Below are 12,042 nucleotides of genomic sequence, written 5' to 3'. Positions count from 1 at the left end.
CATATTATCTGTGTGACCCCACTCAGTTCAGACATTCAGTTACCTGGAAAATGTTCCACCTCATAGCAAAATGACCCGCACACAACAATTATTCTTAATATCCTTCGACATTTCAAACATTCAAACATTTTGACATATATCTTATTTGTTGTAGTTAAATAATACATTAAAGTTAAGTCAATGAAAACATTAGGTTTTCATCCTATTTAGTTGTTATTATTTGATTTGAACTAATTCTAGTTTGTCAACAAGTTCCACACAAATAAATTTGGTTCACATAACATATTTTTATTATATCCTTTATTTTGGAACACAGAAATTAACAATTTGGTGCACTTGGTCCAACAAACAGTTTAGCAAGATTTTTGGCAGTGTAAGGTATATTATTAACGCCGCAACTACAGGTCAACTAAGCGATTAGTTGATTGACATAAAATTGACAAACATTTTGATGGCTCAATCACTGAGTATTTGTCAATTTAAAACAAACCAATTTTTTTTAAAAAACTGAAATTCTAAATATTAATATTTTTTTATTTATTAAGTCCTCTACAGAAGTAAACTGAATAGCCTTAGGATGTGGATTTTGTCAGAAAATTTCAGGAAATGGTCAGAAATGTCAGTTTCCCAAAGCCAAATCAACTAATTGAATAATAGATAAAATACTTGACAGATTAGCAGATACTGACAACAATTTTTAGTTGCAGTTCTACATAAAATACACTAACATGGTCTCACACTAATAGTTGTAAACTGCCTTGATGCAGCATAAAACATACAACATTGGACCATCATTGGTCTGTATTATGGTCCAACAATACATCAGGCTTGTAGTTTTCCATAGTTTTTAAAAACATTTCTAACAGTATAGTTTAAACATCTAACAACACACTTGCTGCTGTCAATATGTGTTTTAGCTAGCATGTGAATAACATGAAATGTCCACATTTTAACAACCACGCCGCCTAGTCTTGCAGCAGCACTCTGATAAAGTGGTGTTTGTTTTTAAGTTGTCAGTATAAGCAACATGGTCTGACAATCCAATCTCCTTGTAGTTGTTTTTGATTTGGTTCACCAAAATAATTGTGAAATCATTTTTATGATAATTGTATTCTGTTACGGCCAAAAATGTAATTTTGCTGATCACGGGACATCAGATCAGTGGTTGGCTCATTCATACGGTTTGTTCTTGAGCATCTGTACCTTGTTAAAGACTTTGTTGAAATCCAGTTGAAGGAAGAGCTTCTGAAGTACTTCAAAGAAGGCTTTTCGTTCTTGAGGATAACTGAGGTTCAGTGCATATATTACATTAAGAGTGCGCATGCAGAAGCGATGTCTCCCAACTCACGCAGAACTTCAACACCCTCGATCACTATTCCAACGTCTGCTTGAGGAGTGGTGGCATCACCTCCCTCAACACTGATGGCGTAGATGCCAAGGATGAGCTGTACAAGCTCCCTCTGAGCAACTGCAAAATCAGCATCCTTTACAAAAAAGAGAAAGAAAGGACAAACCATGAAACCAAACTATGCCAGTCTTTCACCTTCAAGACAGTCCTGTGTCTCTCCAGCAGGATAGGGAGAACAAAAACATACCTCTGAATTTCTGGGTTTTTTGACAGGCTGACATCTGTCTGCTGGTTTGTGCTTTAGAGAATTAATGCTCAAGTTTCTAAGCTCTGTCCTGTAGTTTGCCATCTTGTACTTTAGGCTTATCTTCCATCCGTAAAAACCACTGGCAGATCCCTGTTCTCTTAAACATGGATGGTGCTTAATCAAGGCTTCAGCTACAGATTCTATTTTCAAGTTTAAAGGAAATGCCTTGAACTTTATGACTTGCTCAGCCAGACTTTCCAAAATGTCTGATTTAAGTTTGTGACTAGGGTTCAGAAGAACTCCATTTGATCTTAAGGCCTGGTTTGCACTTTGAAGTTGCATCTCCAAATCATATGGAGAGGTTGGTATTTGGAATTCTGTCGGCCGCTGTGGAGGAGTTTCAGGGGAGGTGAGCAGTATTGTGTCAGAGGATGATAAAGAGGTTCCTTCTGCACTTTGGTTCATTTGGTCTTCATTCAGGTCTGGAGTATTTGACAAGCAGATGATTTTTACTGTGCTTTTGTCTTCAATATCGCTAATTTTGTTAAGGTTAACAAACTCATTATCAAAGTCACTTTCCATGTAGTGAAGTCTAATGTCTCGCTCTATATCAAAGTGACGTTTGATCTCATTTGACAGCTCCTCCTGTCCTCCAGATTCTGGTGCAGCTTCAGTCTAAAAAAAAAAAAAAGTACAAATCCATTAAATATGTATAACAGCATTAAAGTTCTAATGTCAAAAGTTGGCTTTGATTGTATGATCAATAAAATGAAATAAAAAATAATTCACCTGGACAATGACACAAACAGAGGCCATATTCATAAAATTATCATATATGTAGGACCCATCGAAAATGGTGTTATTAGGTCCTATCTAAGAGTTTCACACACAAGCTCAGCAGTGGCGCCTACAGCACATCAGCGACGTAGGGAGCAGATAAAGATCACAAGTAGGGTGACAGAGTTCAGGTGAATCCAGCAGGAGGCAGTAATGCAACTTCAAAGATGCCAACTGCCATAAAACCCCACAGAAGGAGAAGAAGAAGTAGAAGAAGAAGTTGAAGTAGAAGAAGAAGTTGAAGTAGAAGAAGAAGTAGAAGAAGAAGAAGAAGAAGAAGAAAGACTATCACAGCCAGGATCGGAAATTCAAAAATGTAACAGGAGCCATAAACTAAAGAAATTCAAATGCCTTTAAATCAGCAATATGTGGCTGTTTTACCTTAAAAGTTTAAAGTGCCTTTAATGATACACTGACTCGTGATAGGTTTCAGTGGTTTGTCTATCTCAGTCAATAGGGCCTCCTATTGCCTGTATATAGAATATGTAAATTTGGGGAGCTGGTCAAATTATAGAACAAGGATCTTCAAATAAATAAACTATTCAGAACAATAACAAGAGAATAATGTAATCTAAAAAAATAAAAAAAATACTGATAACTACATCTATAGTAATTAAGCTGCAGGTTTTGATCATACCTGTTGAGTGCAGCACTTTGGCCAAAAAGGCGGGAGTACGAATAATCAATGCACCATCATTCAGGAGTTGAAATATTGCAGCATGATGATTACAAGGAGTAAAATTAGAAGAAAAATGTACAAGGATGTTGATAGATTAATTATTGGTGCACTTTATATAGGGTTCTTTAGAGCTACAATTGTTTCAAAAATTCTATAAGCCTGCTTTATATAATTCTTTATCATGACTTCGATGTATTCAACCAAATAAAATAATTAACAAAAGGTGTACTGATTGGGCTGGGAGCTATCCTCTTTGAAAGAGAAGATGAGTGACATGCAGTATTGCAAATGAGTATCTTTGCTAGTGTTTATCTGTGTTGATTGCAGGGAAAAAAAAGCCTCAATTAGTTCATCGTCATAACAAGTGAGCTGAAAGTTAAGCGGTAACTTACCTCAAGCCTACAGCAACTAACCAGCCATTTATTTGAGTATGTGTAACGTTAACTGAGTAACGTTATTGGACTGCTAACCTAATAACCGCAAATATTTTTTTTTTTTTTAAACTCACTGTTTCTACTCGCATGCAAACACGTGTGCAGTTTAAAGCGTTAATCATCTTCTTTCAGGTTTTACGGCAGTTTGTGTAGCATTACTGTCACCCTGTGGCTGTAAGAAGAATCCCAATCCTCACTTAGCTTTAATGTTTCGTGATTAAATAACACATCGATATTATGTAAAGATAGCAACAGACATAATTACGTAGACTGTATTAAAAATATATATTTAAACTTAACAAACACATGAATTTTATGTAAAGTAAAAATTTAACAAATAACAGAAACCCGCCTAATTCACTTACAAAACGTTTTTCTTTGTGTAAAAGAATTACTAAAATCATTACTTGATTCTCAGAATTGTTGTCAGTTAATTTTCTGTTGATTAGATTATTCGGGGGAGTCCAAGCCTTTTGAAAATGGGGGCCAGATAAGATAACGTAAAAATACTTAGGCCAGTTGCTTCTCATATATGGGTTATTAAAAAAATCACATTCAATCCTACTAAAAGGTTTTTATTTTCAGTATCATAATATTAGTCCTTAAATCTATAGTTAAATAGGCTGTCAGTAACACACACAAAACATCTCAGGGTGAGAAAGAAAGGTTATTTTTTGATGTGTGTTTGTAAACTTTTGTCTGTAAGGGCCTACGCCAAAATCATTAGACAAATTCAAGGATCGGCAACAGACTCTGTTGTTTATGAAAAAAGTATGATCCAGCTCAGCTCAGTATAATACATTTCAGACTTGTCTCCCTTTAAATCAATGTAGTTCAGTCTGATGCAATTTGATAAAGTAATTGCTGTTCACTCATGCATATTCTTCTCTTTCACTTCAGAGAGAATAATGTACATTCAAATGGTTTATATCACTGTTTCATGACCATCATAACATCCAGAATAATTTGTTAGTAAATAATTGAAACCTAGTCTTTATATATGATCTAATAATAATCATTTTTTGCTATATGAATGTTACATTTGCATATTCAGAAACGTTAGTAAAGGATTTTGATGCTGCTTTCAGAGCAGCAGCTTGAAAATATATCTTGACGCTTTTTTTTTCCATTGCTAGAGCTCCTGACAGCTGCAGGTGAAGAAGGGACACATGAGTACTGTGTCTGACAGCAAGTCTGTGACGTCTCTCAGGATGAGTCATGAGATTAACTACAGTACCTGCACTGCTGCTTAGCAAGTTTTACACATACTGTAGTCACACTTTTATCAACTCTCCCACCTTTATTATTAAGCCTGAAATTGGGTCCATACTTGATTTTGCACCTACTTATTTGGTATGTGGGGTGTTGTTTGCTGGGTGTTGAAGAATGTACTTGAGAAAACAGTGGCGATTACAAAGGGGAGGGGTAGTCAAGGTGAACTATCATGGTGTGAGACAAGCATATGGAAACACAAGGAAATCAGGAGCTAAAATATAAAGATACATGTCACATTCATCTTTTCCAGTAGAGAAAGCCTGTGTCGTTTACCCTCCCATCTTCTGCCCGATACAGGCTGTTTGAACTGACGCAGCTGTATCTTAGACATTATGAAGCCGGGGTCCTCAAATTGAATCACTGAATCGTTACACCCCAGTAGCACCGCTTAGCATTAGGCACCATTTGAACAGATGCAGAGCGATGGTGATGTACAGCAGCCAGTTTCAGCACGTCTGATGCACATGCCAGCACAAAGCTGCTCTCAGGGGTGTCTAATGGATCTGTCTGAGTTTGGGAAGGTAAAAGAGTAAAACAGCTGCGCTCGTTCTGCGGATTGGGAGCAAAGCGTGTTGGAATTGTTTGAGAAGTTCCTCATCTGTGAAAGTTCATGGTTACGCAATGAACTGATGGCAGTTAGTCAGTGCGCTCACAAAGCAACGTGTCTAATGCTTCTTCTTTGTGTTTTAGTTTGTTCTCTGCCTCCCTCTGTTTCTCTTTTTTCTCTGCCTCACATCTTTTGTGTGTGCGCACACATGTAAATGCACAACAGACACACACCCTCCTGTTTTAGCCTTGTTAGGTCTAAGGAAATAAATATATGTCTGTGTTGATGCACAATTGGTTGATGGAGCAGCTCATTGCCGTCTTTTTATGGAGCAGCTAGAAATCAGTGCCAAGATTATTTTGATTAGTAGATAATTAGTAAATGAGCTACCATCTGTGAGATTTCTGGTCGTCTTATATTTATCCTTTTAGTCGGTTGTGATATTTTTCAGTGATTTGAAAGATTTTACAAGACATCATAAGTAACTGCATTGGCTCTTTGCACTGTATCCTGTGCCTGTGAAAAGATCTAAAATGATATCTCAATTCATAAAAAATCACGAAAGAATAAAGAAAAAAGTGTAATTTTATCTGAAATTAATAAGATAGCATAATTTAAGCAAAACATTCTTATATTTTCCATTTGTTGAAAGTAATCGCTTTAAAGTACAAATGGGCAAATTAAAAAAGACTCAGCCCAAGAATAAGAAAGAAATTAGCAAAAAAAAATTACAAGAAAATTACCCTAAAATAAGCACAGAAAAGAAAAGAAAAAAATGAAAACAAGAAAATTACCCGAAAAAAAATTGCTGAAATTTTTTTTTTGTACACATTTTTTTCTGTTACATGATTTTAAATGTATCATTATAAATTTGGAACATAGTTTTCTGGACATTTATCTCCTTTTCCCTCTCTCTTTTTTTTTTTCTTTTTTTTTTCTAAACTAATTTTCAGGTCAGAAGTAACCCTTTACCAAGGGTTGCAGTTAGTGGGACATTTCTTGCCAAGCTGCTGATTGCCTTTTCCCCCACGTTTTTAAAAGAAATAAAACCAATTTTCTCAGAATTCAATAGGTTAAATAGCTTTAGAAAGACATCTAGAGGCAAATTAAATTCTAACTAATTTCGATCCATGTTTCAAAGGGTTATAAACAAGACAAAATTCAGAGTTTTTGTACTTTATCTAGACAACATAGTGATGTCTGTAATTTATGTTTACAAAGACTGATTACTTTATGAGTGACAAATGGATGTTTAAATATGCTCTTATTTTCATTTACTGCTATTGTGAACATAAGGATAGAAGTGTTTTGTTTGTTTTTTTAAATTCAGCTTTAAGATATTCTTTTTTTCATGAACATTGGAGATTTATTTTGCAAGAATTAGCTGTTTACACTACTGTTTACACCACAACATTTTGATGCACTATGAGCTCAATGTTTGGTATTTCAAAAATTAATAATACAATTTGAAGATGTTGTGTAGCAAATTTGGTGTGGGGAAGAGGTTTGATTAGTTTTACAGTTTTTGCAAAATCAGAGTGCCAGACTACCTGCTAAGTCAAAGCACCTAAACATTTCTCCTTAATAAGGGCTACATTTTGTTGAAAGTTGCAATGTCATAGCATTACAGTTGATTTGCTATGAATTTTCAAAGTTTTAAACTTTAGATTGTTGTTGTAGCACCACCATAAGGACTAGTAGCCCCAAATTTTAATTGAGGATGTTTGGCATAGGAATGGACATATATACAAAGTTTAGTTTATTTACTTACATGGGAATGCAGAATTCACGGTAGGAAAAGGAATAAGAACATTTAGCAAAACAAGAGGAAAATGCAAAAAAAAAAAAAAAAAGAACACTCCCAAAAAAAAAAAAAATGTGCTAATGCTGGTCTAGAAATGTTCCTTTTAATGAGTGAATATTGTTAAATAATCCAGTCTCCACTTGGGGCATTGCGTTCAGATGCAACGAAGCAGCAGAAATGGGCCATCTAATTCATCACATAGTTGTATTCCTGCTCCTGTTATCAAGTAATGTTTTAAAATGACAGACAAAAGTAAAACTTAGTAGAGCGTTACTAGCTCTCTCAAAACGAGAATCTCATATGACCCAGCAAATGCTTTTTTTATTCACAAAGAAGTTTATGAGTGTCTAGGTTGTTGAAGTGTTCATGATAACGATCTTGTGAAAAAGAAAGGAGAAAGAGACGAAGTGAAACAGCACATTAGGTGCTGCTCACAAATGTCAATCTGACACACATTATGGAAATAAACTCGGTCTCTTTTAACGATCACCAGCATATAAACTTTTCCCCAGCCTTAATCTGCTTGTGCTTGACAGTCATCATCATCATCACCATCACCATCACCATCATCGCTGGCTCCTAACTGCAGTCATCAGTATTCATAAGAGAGCTGGTCTAAATGTATTGGGGGCTGTGAATGAGTGGCGGTTATAGGAGGAGAATGCCATGTCAACAGTGATTATGCAACACTCCATCTCTCTCTCTCTCTCTGGCTAGAAAAATATAGAGTAGACCTATATATCTGCATTTTATTCATTTCTGTAAAGAAAACCAAATGAAAAATTTTAGTTTTAATGTTTGAATTATTATTTAAACTTTTCAAGAAAATCTCACAGGATAAGTGTGTGGTGAAGACATGAACACAGTTCAGTTTTAGGAAAATTGTCACAGTATAAACAACACACTACTCTATTATAACAATAAATAAATAAATAAATAATAATGTCAGAATTCTTTAGGTAAACAAATTCAAAAACGAAAAACTGTTAACAAATTGATACTGTGTGAGAATCGATACAGTATCACACATATAATATTGTGATACCTAAGGAATATTTTCTTATACCCCTATTTTACAGTATAATACTTGGGCAGACCCTGGACTCTGATGGCATTGAAATAAAAACAACAACAACAAAAAACAAACTTGACAACCTAATACTTTCTTTGTGGCATGAACACATATTCTGATTCCATAATGAAGAGTATAAATATCTGTGTCCGTGCTTTTAACACAGCCCTGAGAGCTACAGTACAAGGTTAGGCTTTTTTCCAGAGATGAGGAGACTAGACTGCTCGAAAATAGTGCAGCAAGCTCAGATGTCCAATCAGGGCATGGAGTGCTATGATCAGTGAATCAGGTCAGCAAGTGCTGGGGAATCTGGGACAACTGGAGACAAAACTCTGTAGTCGGGTAGGGGGGGGGGTTCTTATTGTACTTCAACCTCATCGTCTGCCCATGCAATATCCGGAGAATGCAAAAAAAAAAAAACATGTTGGAAAGCTTTTTCTTCTGTCCCCCTCACCTTCCTTGCTGGATTCTTTGTCTGATTTCTGTCTTACTTTGATGTCATGGTTCCCTTTGTACCTGCTTTCTTAATTTGTCCCACACAGGTGCCAGTTATATTTTTACTTGTGCTTTAAATATCAACCTGAATATATGGTGTGATTAGATTATGCAATCAGTTGACAGACATTGGTTGACATATTATCAGACCATTATTACAACTAAGACAAAAGTTTTCCATAGTCTGAAGCAGTCTACTGCAGCTGACTGCACTTTCAGAGTGAAAGTGCAGTCAGTAAAGAGTAATATTACCTTTGTGTTGTGAATATACTGTATGCAGTGAAAATGCACATCTGTATTGATAATAAACCTCCCCAAACAAGGAAGTGCATTCATTTGGTAGATTCATATCAAAAATTGACAGGTTTATGTTGCTTTTTATATGGTGACAGGATCATACTAAAGATATAAAAAACAAGAAGCAGCTTCCATGCTCGTGACTACCCCACCTCCTTAAAAGATAAAGAAACAAATATGGATCCAGACTCAAGTATTGTGTCCAAAGGCTGGTCTAAGCATACCCTTAAAGGAATATTATGAAGGACGTCAGTTACAGTTTGTAAATACACCATTCAAACTCTGCAGGCCACTGGACTATTGTAGGAGCGTTACATTTGTTATAATGGGAAAGCTGGTACTATAGCAAGCTAACCAAGCTAATCACCAGCACTTACCTGTCCAACAGAAAACAGGCTAACTATATGGTGCTCGTCATCCCTATCCTCTCCATCACTGCTCTCCAGCAAAAGTGAAATTTGACGAAAACCCCAGATTTACTCTTGTTGTGGAACGAGCTTTGTCTGCCTGGTGTTAGGTGTCGCTATATTTGTGTGCATTTCTGACCATTGTCCTTGATTTGGGAAGCTTCTCTTGGATTCTTGTTGCTATTTCCTTATTGCTACATTTTTATACGGTCCCGAGCCCTTGAGGCTACACATCGACAAATGTCACAGCCACAGCAAAATAAGAAGAGATTTAAAAAATAAAGGTAGAGTGTCTGCAGATTAATACCCTGCCACACATTTCTAGTTGGTCATAAGTAACAATCAAGAGCGATTATTTTTGTATGAGGCTATTCATTGTTTTTTTTTAAATTTTTTCTGAAAATCCTGCTTAGTACACCTTTGATGTCATGTCTCAGGTGCCAGGCACATGTTGCTTACAATAGCTGATCAGTTAAGTATGACACAGTCTATCATATTGTTTATGACTCCTGCACATGTTTTCAATGCAGACGGAGAGAAGTCGATACTGAAGAATCACCTGGAGCAGAAGCCTCAGGCGCAGTGGGGCTCCATGGATCCTTCCAGAATAAACAGAGGTCCCCTGGAGGATATCAACTCGCCCGAACAGTAAGCTCTCCCATTTCTTCAGCACCTCTACCCCCGTGTCCGTCTCCCCTCCCCTCTATCTTGTCAGCTTTCTCATCAGACTACACGTCACACTTATCGCAACCACCAGCAGCTCTCAGACGGTTGCTCTGGCAACAGAGCCCTATGAAAGCATGGACCGGTCCTGTACTTTTCTTCCCACGCACATCAACATACATATAACCACACAGAGCGTATGTGTGTTCTACCATCATGGACTCACTGCTGCATACATACTCACAGTCAAACACATATAAACATGAACTCAGTATGCATATGTAGGCATGCAGCTGATTGATTTGTTGTCCCAACTTGTGAAAGAAAATGGTTTAGACGCTCATACGACAAATGCTGATCTACATTCACTTACTATTCATAAGGAAGCAAAGCTGAAGGATGTTGACTCCATCAATGGGGGGACACTTCATGCATCATTGAGAGCTCTCCCTCCCACGCTTGTTTAACGAGAAAAAGAAGAAGAATGCACAACGGAGAGGGACAGATGGATGTAGAAGGGAGGGACAGCAGACAGTAGGGTGGGGGAGTTAAAATATTGAAGAGAGGGCAGTTACAGGGAGAAGATGGATTAAGAGAGAAGGATGTTTAGATAGGAAAGAAAGATGGAGATAAGGAGGAGGAGAGAAAGAAAGAGGTAGAGACTCACAGAGGCTTATGTAACCAGTGATTTACAGCTCGCATTGGAAGCAGCTCTGAAAATAGACAGGGAGGAGAACAGAAGTAAAGGAACACTCGGAGCTATTCCCATGCCGCATAAATGTTTGATCACATGGAGGGAAGAGAGATGAAGAGGCAGCAAGGGAGAAAAAGAAGAGAAAGAAGAGACGAAATATAAAGAAGTGAGAAACGAGGTGTGATGAGAGTAAAGGTGGAAGAGGACAACTTGTGACACTTTGAGACATGCACACCAGGTGGATGTTATTAAATGTCTGTATCATATATGATACATCAAAAAAATGTAAACATCTTCTTCATGAGCTTGACGCTTGTGTTTCCATCACAAATAGAACAGGTCAGGATAACTGACTAGGTCTGAGGTGCATTAATATTTCAAAGTTCACCTAATTAAGACATTTTTCTAGGTCTATCACTGAATGAGCTTGGATTTCATCCTACCCTCTTAATTTTTTACATAACTGACATTTGGTTATGTAATTTTCTTGCAAACGGCTGGCAGTGGCGCTAGCACTGGTGAGGTAGGGTGCGAACTGTCACAGCAGGCGGAAGCATGAAATGTTCTTTTTGTCAGATGATCCCAGAAGCTGGGAGGCACGGTGGATTAGCGGTTTAGTAAGGAGAAGTGAAGAAGGGAATGAGGGTGCTAAAGAATACAGGAAAAACAATTAGAAGAATTGCTGAGGGCTTGTATCAAATATACTGTATATTGCCAGTCTGTTGTGATCTATCTTTTCTGTTACAGAGCTTCTTTATCATTGTAGCTGGGTATGATTATATCAATACTCCATTCAAACTGTCAAACAAAAACTGCAAAAATCTCAAGCGGAAACTGAACAGGATCACTGCATGTACCACTTCTGGGCTGTGATTGAATCCTACCAAACCACTATCCTGTTTTTCTTCACTTGTGTTTTAATTAGTACTTTGTAATAAATACAATAAACTGAAGGTGAGTATTGAGTATTTATAAGCAATAAGCATATGGGCACAGAAACCAAAGGGCTTGAGACTAATGCCTTCCTGTTGTCCAAGGGGCAAAAGAAAACATATTTGATGACAGCGATCTTCCCCAGGACACCTATATGCTACACTGGTGTTGAGATCAGCAGGAGAAAAGCTAGTTAATGGGAGCTGTTTACAGCCGCTGGTCAGAACTAACTGCTTACAGAGGTTATATAGAGTGCCCCAGAGATGGCATTTCTCTGTAGGCTGACCAGGAAGGTAGCTTTGCCTTGGGT

The 12,042-nt window shown here is 37.1% G+C and overlaps 1 protein-coding gene across 1 annotated transcript in view; it reads left to right on the top strand.

Moving 5' to 3' along the window:
- The window catches only part of gabbr2 (gamma-aminobutyric acid (GABA) B receptor, 2), a 167,259-nt gene that overhangs the window by 151,636 nt on the left and 3,581 nt on the right, over positions 1-12,042 (top strand). Inside the window, exon 17 of the mRNA XM_042505973.1 lies at positions 9,973-10,090. Within this exon, the coding sequence (XP_042361907.1) occupies positions 9,973-10,090 (118 nt within the window). The remainder of the gene's footprint in view (positions 1-9,972; positions 10,091-12,042) is intronic.

This window comes from Plectropomus leopardus, chromosome 18, assembly GCF_008729295.1.
Source record: "Plectropomus leopardus isolate mb chromosome 18, YSFRI_Pleo_2.0, whole genome shotgun sequence".
NCBI classification, from domain to species: Eukaryota; Metazoa; Chordata; class Actinopteri; order Perciformes; family Serranidae; genus Plectropomus; species Plectropomus leopardus.
Note: the sequence above shows the minus strand (reverse complement) of the source record. Positions and strands in the feature narration are given on the sequence as shown.